Raw genomic sequence first — 18,147 nt, forward strand, 5'->3', positions numbered from 1 at the left:
CTGATCTCTGTGAGAGATCTGCGAGGGGCATGTCCCTGATAGAATGCAGTATTTTACTAAGTTCTTAAATCTTACTTGTGATTTGACTTTGCTGAAAGGGAATGAGACCGTTTTACCAGTTGCACTGAGACCTCTTGAATGATACCAAACATGTATGATCAGAAAACCTTTTACATTACAGAACAGGATAAGTCATAACTTAGTTTTTGGTGACCCGAAAGTGACCTGAGGTGAGAGAGGGGGTAGATTTGAGTGAGATTTGCGTTTTATGTTCCTTAATCAGTAGGGAGTGTTGTCTCAGGTGGAGATGCTCTTCTGTGTGAGAGTTTTATGACATTGGTTCTCACAGAGTTCTTTGACTTTTACCGAAAATAGCGCCTTTTGGGCGTAGACATTCTGGTGCCAGCCGTACAAAGGTAATGGCCAGTATCATCAAATCACTGCCAATCATGTTAAAATAAAATGTTGAATTATAAAATTCTGAATATTTGTACTAATTATCGTTGTCCCATGTCTGCCAACATGTTGAGTGGTCCAAACATCATCTGCAGACTTTTGGTCAGATTTTAGGAGTGAATGCACTTAGATGCACAGGAAAGCTATAGGATGCACCCTTGCTCCCTTGCTCCTTATTTAGTGAATGACTTAACCTCCAGTGTGCTGTCTGTCTGCACTGGTCTCAGAACAGTTTGAAATGCACCTTATTTTCATCCTAACTCCATATAAAGCCTCTGAAAGCATAATTTTTCAGCTTTTTGATGAGTACATTTATTCTCAATGTGATAATGCACAGTAAATACATAGGAATGCATTAACTATTGTTAATGAATAGCACCTTTTTGTACATAGTGTTAACAAACAAAAATATAACAAAATTTAGATTAAAATTAAGCGAAATGACACACAGATTTGTTACTGTTAAATGTTATACAAAATTCTGAACATGTTTTTAGAACGTCTGTTATATCATATATATCAGCACGCCAAAGCACGAAAATGAATGAAATATTTCATTATAATATAGCAGCATATTAAACTAAACTAGAGACGCTACTCTTTACAACCAAACCGGTTTCAGTGAAAAAATTTGAAGAGGTTTCTTACCAAAGGCACTTATGTTGGCGTTGCGCCCAAAGAAGCAGTTCACGGAAATCGACGCCATGGTGTTTGGTCATGTGACTCGACCTTAAATGACTCCTTAGAGTGTCCTGAACAGTATGCAATGGGTTTAAATAAATTGAATTGCATATAGCGAATCCAAAATAGCGAGTCCTCGCATGAGGCCGCGGGGTCGCACAAGGTTATATGCACCAATACAGCAATACTGTCATAAAAAAGGTATTTTTTTTCCTACATTTTTATAAAGCATGTTCACTCTTTTAGTTTTTGAAGCCCAGTTAAAATGATATTATAATACAATATCAAACTGAATTATTCTTTTATAGATTATTATGAGGATTATATTTGCTTTGTAGAATAACAATATTTTTTTGTTGTATATACTTTACCTTCACCTGGAGCTTTTATTTTGGCAGAAAGCTGAAAGTGCTGTAGTATTACTTCACCTTCACTTGGAGCTTTTATTTTGGGTGGAACACTAAAAAAGTGTGTATTTGTCAGTTTGCAATGGTGCTCATTACAAATCTGGTGAAACACTGTGATTTCCTCATTTTCTGTGGTGCTGTGTCCCATTTTTAGATTTGTATAATAACTTGTGGTTACCAATGTTTGAATTGCACTATTGTGTGAATCTGCAGCACTTTGCTTTCACAATGTATGCGAACCGCTCTGAGAACGCTTAAAACAGCGTATCATCATAGAACACATCAACTGTTCACACACAGACCATGTATTCATTGAATTAAATCACAGCCTTTTGTGGATGAGATTTTGATGTTATCTTGATTAATTGTGCAGCCCAGAAGGATCGTGAAATTTATTGAAGCACTCTTTTGGAAACGTAGTGGCCAAATAAAAAGCACACTTTAATCATCGTAAAATTAACAATATTGCTTAATTATATATCGGCAGCGAAATCATCCCGATAATATCGTAAATAGCCGATATATTGCCTAGCCTTATGCTCTATCGAGTTTTAAATCAACAAAACCTACCTCCCAACCCTAAAACTTAAACCTAAACTAACTGACCGTGTCATTAAAAGCAAATGTGAGATGAAAAACGCAATTGCTGAAGCAACCACATCATTTTGTGGTGCTTCTATGACACTTTCGGCTCACGTGTAGACTCGCGTGCTAACTGGGACTCACAGTGTGACATGCTATCAATTGAACTACCGCGCAACTTGATTAAGCATGGACAAACTTCTCAATGTAGTTGGCTATGTAATACATATGTCAAAATGTATCACCTAACAAGTCAAGCTCTAGGGTAAAATAGTTTGGATGTTATAAGAAAGGATTGTGTGAGGAACAGGGCGAAAAGTATGTGTTTATGAACTGATAATCTGCCATTTTACTCATGAGTCATTATTGTTGTAGCACCTGTAGTGTTCAGTTTACCTGGAAACTGCCGCAATACGTATAACAGGCTTTTTAAAAAGTAGGTATAGTAACGTGTTTCTAGGTATGGTAACCAGGTTGTTACCATAAGATTTTAATATAATCGCTGTTTTCAATTTTTTTAAGTTATCTGGGGTGTTTCCTTCACATTACACATTACTATGTTAGTATATTAAGTAGTTTTCATAAAAACAACTACTTCATATTAGCTACACATTCAACAACACTTGCCTCAAGAGACATATATATACTTTCATTCATGACAACTTTAGGAAAGATTTAGCATGTTAATGTGGGTATGACATATTTATAGAATATTGGTCTTGGCGCACTAGATCTGCTATGCCAGAGGTTTTCAAACTGGGGTCCAGAGACACCCAGGGGGCCGCGACGGGGTGCTAGGGGCTCCGTGGAAAATTTAGAGAAAGAAAAAGTGTTCATAAATGTAAAAAAGTAAAAAACTATATTTACCGAATTTGACCTTATTGCCATTTCAGTTTAATCAACATTTTTCTCATTAGGTATATACATTTAACATTACTTAATTACTGGGTAGAGAAAAAAGATATGCTGTACTGTCAACGTATTACAAAGTAAGCTAAATATTTTCCAGATAATAAGGGATGCACCGATATGAACATTTTATGCCGATTTGATACCGATCTGAGCAAAAAAACTACAGTATATGCCGATACAGATATTATGCCACTTATTCAAAAAGCTATTTTATTGTTCTGTAATAAATCATTTCCATTTAACATGGATTGGATCTGTTGAACACGACAAGCCAAATGTTCATGAAAGCCACAATGAATGATAAACAGAAGATAATAAGATTAAAAAATAGATAACACAAAAATTTATGTTGGGGGGAAAAAAGGTTATTTTGCACTTCTAAAAAAATTTTGCACCTCTGGTTTCAGTTCTAAATAACAGAACATTACAAATTCATATTATGCATAATTATTATGCTTTACTTATTTGGATACATTTTGTTAGGTATTAGATACAAATATTATTATAAACTTACTATAACACAATAGATGTATGTAATCAATTGTAAATAAGCCATCGTTTTTCATATCAGCGCTTTCATGCTCATGGTTATTTTTTCAACTCAGACGCTGGGTTGGGAATATTGGGTCATGTTATTGAGTTATTTTCTCTCTGTTGGGTAGTCTTTGTGTAACCCAGCCACTGGGTCATTTTCACTGACAGTTGGAACTATACACCCCTCCCCACACCCCAAAGCGACAACCCAGCGGTGGCGTCAGGACAGCCCAGATGATGAGTTACCTGACGCAGGCTTTTTGGATCGTCTTCAGGAGTGAGCAGTTCTCAGTGCAGACAAATTGGAAGATTTATTCGGTTAAATAAGGTTTGTGTAAAGATACCGTTCCATAATCAGAACTGGACAGATCATTTGACATTAGCTGTTATAAGATGTCACGCTAGCTTTGTGAGCTTTGGCTTTGCTATCCTGTAATGCCCACTGGATGCCGAATAGGTTTTTTTCAGATTTTCTTTTAGTAATGCAAATGTCTCCTTTTGGCTAAATTTGCCGTTTTGAATCCAAAACATATCACCTACATGATTCATTTAGTTCCTTGTATCACCCTGTCTACAAAGTGATGCGTCGCTGATACGAAGGCCGTTTCACAACACTCGTGTCATGGGCTTCAGGGCTTCAACACACAGCTCTACACAAGCATCATGCAGAGCTTTGTCCAACACATGAAAAGCGTTGGTGTGCATGGTAAACACTGAAAACTTATTTCAGTTTAGAGCGGAAAAAAGTCAGGGACAACAATAAGGTAACTATTAATGAATAAATACATTTTGAGCCATCGAATATTAGAATCGATCAGTTTTTCTTTGTACTTTAAAACCATCACCAGTGAATCAAACACTTGTGTGAAAAATCACAAACTGGTGCAAACTTCGACCTGTCATTGCACAGAAAAATTTACGTTTATTCACCATGCTTCCAGTATTCTGATGACTGTCTGTTAGATTGCTAACATTATGGGTTGATATCTTTCTTTAACCTTTTAACTTTTCTTTCTTATTGTCTTTTTGTAGGTTGGAACAAATATGGTGGAGTACCTCCAGCGGGCTGAGATGTTAAGGCCTTATTCCCCTGCACTTGGCAAAACAGACCTGCACATAGATAATTTGGATTCTTATTTTCATTTAATTAATTTTATGGATTTTATTCATTCCTTACATAAACAGAGTTCTAGGAATAGACATTTAAAGGGATAGTTCACCCAAAAATGAAAATATTCTCATAATTTACTTGCTTTCATGCCATCTCAGATGTGTATGACTTACTTTCTTCTGCAGAACACAAATGAAGATTTGTAGTAGAATATTTCAGCTCTGTAGGTCCATACAATGCAACTGAATGGTGATCAAAACTGTGAAGCTCCAAAAAGCACATAAATGCAGTATATAAGTAATCCATATGGTTCCAGTGGGTAAATGACTGTGAAAGTGAGAAAAAGTGAGAAACACATCAGTATTTAAGTCCTTTTTTCCTATAAATCTTCACTTTCACATCTAAAAGTCACACGTGGCACCTGTTTAGTTTTTCTTTCAGATGTGAAAGTGGAGATTTAGAGTAAGAAAGGACTTCATATCACTTTTGAAGACATGGATTTAACAACTGGAGTCTTCTGGATTACTTTTATGCTGCCCTTATGTACTTTTTAGAGCTTCAAAGTTCTGGCCATTATTCACTTGTATATAATGGACCAACAGAGCTGAGATATTCTGAAAAAAAAAATAATAATAATAATCTGGGATGAAGGCGAGTAAATGAGAGATTTTTCATTTTTGGGTGAACTTTCCTTTTAATAATACAATGGGTGTTTAATGTTTTTAATGCCTAGTGTAGTTAACATTAATTGTTACTTTTGCTGTTTATTAAAACATTTGTAAAATAGTTTAAATGTACTTGTTGAATGTGTTTATATTCATCCAAATATAAAGGAGCTACCATGTTTACACATTTGTTTAAGGTGTGGTTTATTTTACAATATTTTTTAAAGGATAAAACAATCTGAAAATATTAGCCCACTTGTATTCCTGTAAAAATGAACCTGCATTTGGGTTGAATAAATAACCCATTTGCTGGGTTAGTTTAGCCCATTGTGTGTTCTGTCCCATATTTAAACAGCAGCTGGGCTAAAAACAAACCAATCTGGGTTATTTTTAACCCAGCATTTTTTTGAGTGTAGGCGATCATGAGCACTAAATGGCGACATGAAAACCCAATCACAGTAATAACCGGTTTATAACGTTGGTTACAGCCAATGGTTTTAATTTGGTCGTTAATTGGCAGATAAATAAGGTGCATCCAAGTGGAGCTGGAGAGGAGGAGGGTTTCAGAGAAAACTTGCAGCGCACTGCTGTGAAACTGACTTAATTGCAAACTGAGCAAATTTAAATGTAAGGCAAAGAGAGAGTACACAAGTTGATTGGCTACTAGATTACAAGTCAAAGGACCTATCAGCTTTCATCATGTGAGCTGATTGGCTTGACATATCATATGTGAGCGAGCTCACTGGCTAACAGATAACAAGTTGCACCTTTCAGAGTTTCATGCCTGAACTTAGTCATTTATTTCATTTAGTGACATTGTTGCTCTTATCCCTGGTTAACTTTTGACCCTGTTCTGTTGGAAATTTAGCTTTTCAGCCACTTTGAAATATATGAGAATGATTGCTCAAAGATAAGTTTAGCGACTGTCTACCTCAATTTTCTTTATATGTTCCTTTTTGTATTTTGTAATAACTTTCTCAGTGTAAGAAGAGAGATGACTTACCCAGCATCGCTGCTGTATCCGCATATTAAGGCATCCTTGGATCCTTCGATTTTGTAGAAATTGTCTGAAAAAATTAAATAAAAACAGTAAAATTCAACTGATTTTTTTACATTTTCTGAAGAAAATATGAGTGGTGCTTACCCATGCAAAAGGATGTAGCGGGTGGTTGCCAGGGTGTTGCTATGTGGTTGCTAAGGTGTTTTGAGTGGTTTGTTGCATGTTGCTAGGGTGTTCTGGGTAGTTTCTACATGGCTGCTTACTGGCTCAAGTTAATAGAGACAACCCCCAAGTCTCTAGGTATGGCTTGGGCCTCCTTCAATGTATATGTTAGCCTCAGTCACCATTCACTTTCATTACATACAGTGATCATACAGTGAATGGTGCCCAAAGCTAACATTCTGCCTAACATCTCCTTTTCTGTTCTGTTTTGTGTTTAGAACAACATTAAGGTTGAGTAAATTACGACACAATGTTCTTTTTTGGGTGAACTATCCCTTTAAATATCATCAACCTATGAAGTGACGTTAACGTTTACAGTTTGCATTAATGTTCGCAATGCATATGATGCATGATATCCTATTAACTGGTTGAACCTTCATTCGTTAAGAAGTCCTTCACGGAAAGCCAGGTCCTGTTGTTACAAACGAAGCTTCCATTGCCGGGGTAGGTGGAGTTAACACAATGGGCGGGGCTACGAACACACTTCTGTCGTAAGGTGCCCATGAAGAGCTGTAGACCAATCAGAGCGAAGACACTGAGACAGAATACAGTAAGGATCATCACGTCTGCTAGCTTTTTAACTGACTGGATGAGAGCACCAACAATCGTCTTTAGACCTACAGAGAAAAATGAGAGAGAAAGAGAATATTATGAGGTAATTATATAATGAAGTTAATACTAATAGCCAAACATATCTCCCACAGCCATGTAAAGCATGTAAAACCATTTAGTACAGAAAACACTTTTAAAGGTGATGTGTCTCGTTTTTTCTATGTTAAAATACTTTTTCCTACTACCATCACCAAATGGAATTACAAAAATAGTGACTGTTTAAAACAGGTTTCCTGAACACTGCTCCGTCTTTCTTGTTCGGACAAATAATAACTATTTTTGCAATTCCGTTTGGTGTCACTAATGGCACACTTCACCTTTAACTTCTCAATGAATTTGTTGTATTAGTATCTGCATGAAATAAAAGTGCTTTGTGGGACTGAACATTTTTTCTCTCACCTGGGATCACTGATATTGTTTTTAGAGCACGCAGAACTCTGAATGTCCGTAATGCTGATACGTTGCCGAGATCCACAAACTCTGTCACATACCTACAAAGTGAAAGCCAAAAGCAGTCATTCTCTAATCTAGCTCACATCTTCAGAAGAGTGGAACCAATGAACATTTCTTAATGTGCATTTAGACTGTGATTCATGCTGATTTTAATGGCATAGTTCAGATTTTCAGTGAATAACTTCTTAAATTTCGGTTTGTTCCTTTCACAAAGCTCTGGAAGACTTTGAATATAGCGCACAAATATGAACAGCAATTATGGTACTTTTATGGTGCATTTGTGTCCTTTTGGGAGCTTGGCCGTCACACTATTAATCCAAGATACAACAAGTACCTGAATACCAGACCACATGGCAACACCGCATATAGATCGCCCCTATCTCTCCTGAGCACTTCCCACCTATACTTGTAGTTCATCATTTACTCAAACAATTATGTAACTCAAACAAAAAGCACAAAATCGAGGTTACAGTGAGGTACTTACAATGGAAGTGAAGGGGCCAATTTTTGGAGGTTTAAAGGCAGAAATGTGAAGCTTATAATTTTATAAAAGCACATACATTAATTATTCTGTTTCAACTTGTGTATTATTTGAGCTGTAAAGTTCTTTAAATCATAGTTTTTGTGGCAGACTATTGTTTAGGGTGATAAACTTCTAGTTATGTGTCACTGACGTTACGCCGTTAAATGTTAAATTGGATATAACTTCACACAGAAAAAAGTTAGTATGCGATTTTATCACACTAAAATCATGTCAACGCATATTGTTTACATCTTTTGGCTATACTTGTGAAACGGTGAGTATTTTACAGGGTTGGGTAAGTTACTTACAATGGTAATCCACTAAAAATTACTCATTATTTCTCTAAAATTGTAATCATATTGCCTTACTAATTACTTTACTTCTAAGTTACTATCTAAAACACTTTTCTGCTCAACAAATTCAGAATTATTTCTTTATTTCTTTCTTGTTCATTGTTACACACAAGTCATACACTCAGCACCTCACATTTCTCCTTCACAGTGACTCATTACAGGGCCATAATTCATGTATTCTACATAAATAATATATTAGAAATAAGCATCACCTTATAATATACTTAAAATAAATTAAATTAATTGAAAGTCAGGAACTGTAGTCTGATTACAAGAACTTAAAATGTAATGCATTACACTACTTTTCTGACTAAAAGTAATTAGATTACTGTAAATAATTACTTTGTAATGGATTACACCTAACACTGGTATTTTAAAGTTTACGAATTGGTACCATTTACTTCTATTGTAAATGCCTCACTGGAACCCAGATTTTTGCTTTTTTAAAGAAAAGGAGGTACGAAATTAATGTTTGTGGTAATCAACATTATGCCACAAATGCTGTCGACTGAGCTCAACTTGTATTAAACACGGAATATTCCTTTAAGTGGTGCCCTGCCAGGAAGTTTATAGATAACAGTATAACAGTATATCAGCTCTTATCGCCAACGAAAGTAAAATCAGCTCTTATAGCCAATGAAAGTAAAACCTTTTATTACCAACCAACATCTCTGCAAAAGTTCAGATGAAAAGCATGAAAAAGCAATAAACCCTGTACATTTTTGAAATAGCTTGGAAGGACAAACTAGTGCAGTTTGAGTGCTAATAAAGGGGAAATATTCATCTTGTTGGAGTCTTATCCAATTTTTGCGAGAGCACTAAATCCAAGTGCAATTTTTGTGTCAGGGCAAAGCGCAACAGGGAGTTTTTTTGCGCTATCTGTGGGTGTATATATTTATGTAAATGAAGCGGCTCAAAATCTAATTTGCTATTTTTGTGAGAAATAGGTCATTGCGCTTTAGACATCTAAGAATCACGTCTATTCTCAGCACAAAGTCTTATCTCAGTCCCATTGGGGATTGCACCAGCATTCATGCTATTTCACCAACCTACATGACATGAACTAATGCACCAACATACCAACATTTTATAGCCATTCCCACTGAATTTTCACATACAGTATAATACATTACATAGCACTGTGGTTCTAAAATAGAGCCCTACCTCTTTTTCTCTTTTCAGTTAAATCCTCAGACTTTAATTGAGCTATAATGATGGATATTTAGATCACCTGACAAATCCCTCTGGATACCTGCATAACGAAATTTTCTTCTTTGTTTTCTCTCTCTCCCTCTCTTTCTTCCCAGTGACCTCCCAGTGAACTCTAGACCTCTCCTGGGTCTGTATTTCAGCACCACTGACAGCTCCAGTAATAATTTTCATGTTGTTCCAAACCCGTATGACTTTCTTTCTTCCTTGGAACACAAATGGAGATGTTAGGAATCTGGCGTGACATCACACCAATACCAGACCCCCTAAGACCCAGATTTACATGAAGACTAGTCCCCCTCGAGGCCCAGATCCAGACCAAGACCTAACCCCAAGATCAGGCTGTCCATTTGAATGAACTCTTGACCTCGAGAGGTCTCAAGACTAAGACCACCAGATCAAGACTCCAAACTCTGGTTTGTTTTTAATTTTGGATGATCTAATCCGGCTTTAATATGTTTGATTTCCAAATACACAGAGCTTTGTCCTCTGCTTCTCCATTAACCTGTCTGGTAGCGTGGCAATTGTCAAAGCTAAAAGCTCATACTCACGCCATGACGATGACACTGAAATCCAGCCAGTTCCATGGGTCTCTGAGGAATGTGAAGGGCTCTGTGCAGAATCCTCTGGCCAAGATCTTAATCAATGATTCAAATGTGTAAATGCCAGTAAATGTACACCTACAGGAGTACAAGAAAAAAAAATTAACTACACAAGAAGCTGATTTGTGTTAGTGGCCACCTAAGGGTCCAGATTTAACTTTTTCTCACACCTGCTAATGGTGCCAATAATTCTTACTGGCTGTGAAGCTATATTGATAAATAAAAATTATGCAAAATATATTTTCATCTCTATGACAATGGGATCATTTAGCTAATATTCTTGCTTTCTTGCAATATTCTTTCAAATTGGTATGTTAACATTATATCATTTAATGATACATACGGTAGTGAACAGTAAAATTTACAGGCACCAAAATGACTGCCAGTTTCTTACTGTAAAATTTACAAGATTTTTTTTTTTTTAAGAGTGTGTTGACACATGGAGAAAAAACTTCTAGGCAAATTTTCTTCTGAGGTAAAAGTCAGAAGGCACATGAGTCGCAACAGATAATTTGTCTTTAGTAGAGCGTTTGATATGAATTGCTCACATCACTTAAAGGGATAGTTCACCCAAAAATGAAAATTCTCTCATAATTTTCTCACCCTCATGCCATCCCAGATGTGTGGCTTTCTTTCTTCTGCAGAACACAAACAAAGATATTTTTGAATAATATCTCAGCTCTGTCAGCTTTGTAGGTCCACACAATGTAAGTGAATGGTGACCAGAACTTCGAAGGTCCAAAAAGCACATAAAGGCAGCATAAAAGTAATTAATATGACTCCAGTGGTTTAATCCACATCTTTATAAGCAATATGATAAGTGTGGGTGAGAAACAGATCAATGTTTAATCCTTTTTTTTACTACAAATTCTCCTCCCTGCCCAGTAGATGGCGATATGCAAAAAGAATGTGAAATGCTAAAAACAAAAGAAGAAGAATGTGAAAGTGAAAGTGGAGATTGATAGTAAAAAAGGACTTAAATATTGATTTGTTTCTCACCCACACCTATCATATCGCTTCTGAATATATGGATTAACCACTGGAGTCATATGGATTACTTTTATGCTGCCTTTATATGCTTTTTGGACCTTCAAAGTTCTGGCCACCATTTACTTGCATTGTATGGACCTACAGAGCTGAGATATTCTTCTAAAAATCTTTGTTTGTGTTCTGCAGAAGAAAGAAAGTCATACACATCTGGGATGGCATGAGTGTGAGTAAATGATGTGAGAATTTCCATTTTTGGGTGAACTATCCCTTAAAATCTGCTTCCATTGTAAGAAGTAGACTATAATTCTTACAATTCAATTTAAATATTAATTTATTATGTTGCGGTTCCATGTTAATTTTGGACCCTGGGCCACCCTTTATTAATGTCATGGATGAACCAGTCAAGACTAGCCCTTGGTAAATAATCTAAGTGAGATATTTAAAAAATAAAACAAAAAAAACATGCATAAAAATTCCCTCAGTGACTTCTTTTAGTTGCATTTGGTGGTCTGTTGGCATGCATGCATATTATGTTTTATGAGAGCTAGGTCATCATGGCTTTGTATTAGAATATCCAGTGGCATAATCAGTGAATATGAAACCTCTGGTCATCTGATAAAATCTAGGCCAGGGCTTAGACACCAGAAAACAACGCAATACAGCTTTAGCTTAAATTTGACAATGTCACGCTCCTGTGGGAGTGTGCTGTAATGTTATAGCTCTTCTAAAAATAACAAGAAATGACATCATGGGAATGTGGCATTTCAGATGTTGCAGGCAGTGTGGTGACAACAGGCTTATTAAGATGCAATTCTTACCACCGCTGTTATCAGGACTCTAGAAAAGCATTAAATTAAGATGAAAACTCTTTTTAGCATTTCAATACACATTTTGAAGCACTAATCAATGATTATGTGTCTTTATGATGAATGATGAAACATTCTATTCTTGTGCAATTTGCGAAATTACCAATTCTTTCAATAAAACACATATACATAATTCTGTACATACAGACCATTTGCTATTAATAAATATATCTATACAGACATGTATATAAAAAAACATAAATTAGATACCTTATAGTGAAGTGTGTAATTTCTGCCCTACTAACATCACCAATTGGAATTACAAAAATAGGTTTCCTGAACACTTCCCCCACCTTCAATTGGTCAAACAAACATATATTCCCGCTCCCAAACTCACGCCATTAGTTGAGCCAGTGTTGCTGTGTTGGGCTGGTCGGGATGCTCAAAAAGAGCCACTGTGTTTACACTTTTTGAGGAATAAACCAATCAATGGCTTACTTAATTTTGTCTCTGCATATTACGATATTCTTGGATATGAGAAGGTATTTTACATACAAAATGACACACATCACCTTTAAACAGTCTGAATACTGAAAAGAGAATAAAGATGCTACTTACTCAAGGTACTTGGCCCAAAGTGGAGGATCCGACATTGCCATGAAGCAGCAATTTGTCAAAATTGTGCACATGATGAACAAGCTAAACAATGTGAAGGACAGTTAAGGAAATACAGTGATTAGCAGAAGTTACCCAAACTTGACTGGAATGGAGATTTTGGCTAATTTGATAATGTTTTCAGCTACCACAAAGAGTAGAAGTCAGCATAGAAGTCGGCGAATTCCATCTGGGCATAGTTATTAGTACAAAATAAGACTATAAATCACTGTTGAAAAAAGCATTTGACCACAGAGAGGAACTGCGCATGTATCTTTGTAAAGATCTACTGGAAAACTATTCATATCTGACGCCATTTTTGTTAAATGATCAGAAAGGTTGTGCAAGTGATAACAACCATGGGTTGGCCTCTAAAACATAACCAAAACTAACTTTAAACCATTCCTCTGTGTGGCCACTACAGCAAGATATGACATGTTGCTGGCCTTACAATCTTTTGGAGAACTTGCTGTCCTTAAATGCTTACGAAAACAGGACATGATGTCATTTCAGTTCACTCTTGCTGAAAAATATGGAAGAATTTAACCCCACTGAGAGGCAAGCAGCTGTTCCGTTAACTCTAATTTCGGTATTATCTGTTTGAGTTTTTAATAGAGCTGCAACCTGGACTCAGTAGGGGGATTTTAGAGTCTGTGGCATTTGGGGACAGAACAAGATATCACTGGCCCAAACTGAACTGACTTAAATACACCCAATGCTGCTAGAGAAGGCGTCGCTTAACTTCATAAATGGGACACTGTACAACTGCATTGGCATTGGATGACTCATTTATAAATAGAGCAAGAAGTTATGAATGTATTTGAAATACTCCCAAATAGGATCTAATGTATCAGTAAATGTACTTTCTAAAGTGCCGTTCACACTGAATGCATTTCTGCGTACATCTGCACTACTTTTTAATTGTTTTTTCTATTTAAACTTATCGCCATATCAATTTTAAAAGAATGTTAACCTCGTGTGAACCTGCATACACGTGCGTGGACATTGTATTTTGGCTTCACTATACGCAACGCATAATTTAAATTAAACTGACTGATCTCAGTTCAGAAGACTCTGTGCTGTCAGTAAAGGGTTAAATTTTCAACAAACGGAGTCATGTGACAAAACAACATGGCGCTGATCACAGCGGAGTTTGTCTTTGGAAGAAACGGCATCAAAACTACATCTGGTAAGAAACCTAATTAAGTTTTTACATTGAAATCTGTTTGAGTCAAAAGATTAGAGTCTCTAGTTTCATCCGTTATGCCATTTTTACAAATCTGAGCGATTATTCGTGAAACGCCACGCTGCTAAACACAGTGTACACTAATGTGTACTTTAGTACATTTTTTCCTCAGAAATCTTATATTTACTGTGCATTATCACATTGAGAATCAATGTGTTCATCCAAACACTGAACAGTTTTGCTTTCAGAGGCTTTATAAGGAGTTAGGATGAAAATAAGGTGCATTTCAAACTGTTCCGAGACCAGTGCAGACAGACAGCACACTGGAGGTTAAATCGTTCACTAAATAGGGAGCAGGGGAGCATCATATAGCACTCTATGCAACTAAGTGCATTCAAACCTTACTTCTGCAGATGATGTTTGGATCACTCAACATATTTAGCAGACATGTGACAGTGGTAATCAGTACATAGATTCAGAATTTATAATGTATACTTTTATTTTAACATGGTTGGCAGTGATTTGATGATGCTGGACATTACTTTGAATCAGAATTATTTATGCTAATTTCTGATGTAATGTCTGTAATGTCTCAAAAACATGAATAACCAACACTCCTGAAACATAATAAACAATTTGATTAAAAAAAACTTTCTATAGCTTGGTATTATTTAAAATTTCACAACTTAGTCCCATATGTGGACATACATTTTTAGGAAAACTATTTGCTCTAGAACATTTTTTTTTTTTTTTTTTTTTTGTTTACTTTTTTTTTGTTTGTTTTTTGTTTTTTGTTTTTTTGCATGTTTATTAGGTGCTACTAGTTACAAACCAGACAGGGAAATGGAAAATGCACACAGCAGTCACGTTCGGGTCTCAGGAGGTTAAAAGCAATGTCAGTATTTTAAATTATCATATCATTAACATTTTGCATACTTTTATGATGTAAATGACTTAACGCATGAAAATAAAAATTGTCACCACTTAAATGAACTGGAGTAGAAAAAGTTTCATTTTTTTTTATTTATTTTTTTATATTCTTTATATTAACTGTTTATGTTCAAATTAGATTACAATATCATTCACTGAAACAATTTAATTTAATTTAAACAGTTGTCATTATTTTGTATTTTAGTGATGTTATGGTGACATAAATACTTAAAATAAATCCTTTTTTTTAAACACTTAAATGAATGCCAACCATTTAATTTTCATCATGAAAAACAACATTATCGTTAAATTCATCAGTGGTGTTACAGGTTCCTTTTCCCCTTAATTAACGGTAACCATATTAAACCACTGACAAAAGAGCATGTCAGCCAATAGCAAATTATATTTATGTGTATAATCCTACAATTAGCGTGACCTTGTGTAAAATTAGGTTAAACAGATAATTTAAGTAATTAGCAAACAAGTAATGTTCATTAATGTATGATTCATTTATCAATCAAAAATGTCATTTTATAGAATTATTTATATTTTAAATTATGTATACTGTATATAAACATTTTAAATATATATGTTACTTATATAGAAATATATATCACCTATGTCATATTTATATTCTTATAGGATGTTGGGTAAAGGATGTTGACAGAACTATTCTGGGATTTCACACACTGTGATAAGTTAAGGTATTCCTTTTTTACTGAACTGTAATAGCCGTTATTGTTGAAACACTAAAAGGCTCACATCCTGTTAGGTGTGACAGTACAAACACATCTGTGTCTCCACTGGATACATGCGTGCATCATGACCGAGCAGGGACACTCAAACATCTGTGCATGCAGCTGTCACGTGACGCTAAATCACTTTGCTCTTATTTTATTTGGGGAATTAGAAGAGAAATATCAGAGGATTTGGTTGGCGATGCTATGCAGGGAAGAACATTACCCAGCTGTTTCAAAAATGAGACCAAATCCAACAGAATTCTGATGAAAAGGAAGTGGTAGATGTTTTAAATTCGTCGCACAGTGTGTACAACTAGATATCATTATCTGATGACATTTTTGGCTTTTGATGCATTGTGATTATATTTTCAAAGGCTGTATGGAAAATTGAATTCCATACCACTTCAAACTGTTTTTACATTTTCTGAAAAAGATTTGAAGCCTTTGCAAGCACCAATAAAAAAAGAAAACCTAAGAGAAATTGTAGGTTTTCACTTTTCAGAATGGCACTTTTTAAGTGCAGCTGTGTTTATAGAAAAGATTGTGGTCTTAAGGACTAATATCTGCATAAGTTATGAAACACAAATCAAAAGCACAGTTGTAAACATGCCAAATATCTCTATAATTTTCTCTCCTTTGCATTTCTCGTGTAAACAAGTAAACATGCACACATAGACAAATGTTCTCGTAAGAAGCTGTGAAAAGGATATGAATGGACGAGAATTCGTATGGAGATTCTTCTAATGCAGTGAAAAGGACTAAATATGTAAAGCGCAGATGTGGCACTGAAGCGGAAGATGGCTTTTCCCTTGTTTAGTACTATAAAGGTCTGCAAAAAGAGAAACGAGAGACACACTGTCAGTATTCAGCAGCTACATTTATATAAAAGTCCAAAATTCTATACTCATTAAAGCAGTAGATTGAAAGTATAAAGGCAGGGACATCAGTTATTTACATTAGAGATGTACAAAAGTTTGACACAAAAATGAACAAAATTTGAATAAAAAAGAAAGTTCCTCAGAGCTGATTTAAAATTTTCCATTGACCAAATGAAGTAGTTGTTTCAATCAAACGTACTGTAGATGCACAGTATATCAGTGACCATATCCGTATCGGCCAATATTAAACATTTTTGCATCACATTAGGATGATATTTAAAGCAGATAATCTGAGGATTTAACTTTTAATTTAAAGCCTTCTACGAAGGTAAATTAGTGCCTAAAAGATTAGAATGTGTAAATTAAGATTTATAAAAGCGTAAATGAAGTTACAAGCATGATAGAAAGATTTGCATGCGCAGAGTGAGATTTGTAAAGGTGTAAAGCAAGTTGCAAGCGTAAGAAAAAAATTGCAATATTTTAATGCTTTGCAAAATCGTTATTCGTGTGTATTAACACAAAATCAATTTGATCTGTATTCTTCTGACTTACTTTTTGTCACGCTTACACTTCTGGCACTGTTTTTGCACCTAAACATGGCCAAAAACATTGCAAACCTGCAATCAGCGATATGCAAGCAAAGAAAGGGTGTCATGAACAGCAAAACAGATTGACCGCATAGAATCAGTATATCCACCAATCAGCCACAACATTAAAACCACCTGCCTGATATTGTGTAGGTCCCCCTTGTGCCACCAAAATAGCGCCAACCCGCATCTCAGAATAGCATTCATTTTTACACCTACAGACTGATTCGTTGTGGTCCATTTGTTTTGCTGTTCATGACACCCTTTCTTTTTTTACAATGCAGGTTTTCAATGTTTTTGGCCATACTGAGTTGAAACAAAAGTGCCAAAGGTGTAAGAGTGACAAAAATGAAGTCAGAAGAATACAGATCCAGTTTACTTAATATGAAGTTACAGATTCAAAACACGTGAATTAAATTCATGCAAAGCATATAAATATTGCAAATCTTGCAACTTGATTTACACCTTTACAAAACGTTCTGTGTGTATGCAAAAACATTTTTTTTACCCTTGCAGTTTGATTTACATTTTCACAAATCTGCATGCAAATCTTTCTATCTTTCTATCACACTTGTAACTTCATTTAAGCTACAAATCTTACTCTACACATGCAAATCTGTTCAGCACTAATTTACCTACATACTTTCTCTTGTACAATATAATGATGAAATAGTAATGCCTGATTTGACCTGAGCCATGAGAAATTTAGCTTTAGAGTGAACTTTGTTTATTTTTATTTACATTAATTCATTTAGCAGTGACTTTTATCCAAAGCAATGTAAAAACAAGAATAATAATAAATAATCCAAACACAATATAGATTTATAATATTGCCAATCATATTGGTTAATGGTCATAAAAGAAAAATAATAATTATCTGCCAAAATGTATTTATTGATGCATTCTTAAAAACATTCATATTCATATTCACATTGATAATGTGTCCTATCTATTAGTAAAAGGGTTGTTGATATAATATTAATATCTACCAGCTTTTTTGAGAATGGAAATGCCGGAACCGCAAAAGAACCAGCTGCAGTCTTTCCATAGTTTT

The 18,147-nt window shown here is 35.2% G+C and overlaps 1 protein-coding gene across 1 annotated transcript in view; it reads right to left on the reverse strand.

Annotated features, from left to right (window-relative positions):
- The window catches only part of LOC127443134 (sodium channel protein type 4 subunit alpha-like), a 100,134-nt gene that overhangs the window by 81,066 nt on the left and 921 nt on the right, over positions 1-18,147 (reverse strand). Inside the window, exons 2-7 of the mRNA XM_051701669.1 lie at positions 16,339-16,457; positions 12,737-12,826; positions 10,272-10,400; positions 7,582-7,673; positions 6,945-7,187; positions 6,352-6,415 (exon numbers count right to left, since the gene is read on the reverse strand). Coding sequence (XP_051557629.1) covers positions 6,352-6,415; positions 6,945-7,187; positions 7,582-7,673; positions 10,272-10,400; positions 12,737-12,826; positions 16,339-16,457 — 737 coding nt within the window. The remainder of the gene's footprint in view (positions 1-6,351; positions 6,416-6,944; positions 7,188-7,581; positions 7,674-10,271; positions 10,401-12,736; positions 12,827-16,338; positions 16,458-18,147) is intronic.

This window comes from Myxocyprinus asiaticus, chromosome 6 (genome assembly GCF_019703515.2).
Source record: "Myxocyprinus asiaticus isolate MX2 ecotype Aquarium Trade chromosome 6, UBuf_Myxa_2, whole genome shotgun sequence".
Taxonomy (NCBI): domain Eukaryota; kingdom Metazoa; phylum Chordata; class Actinopteri; order Cypriniformes; family Catostomidae; genus Myxocyprinus; species Myxocyprinus asiaticus.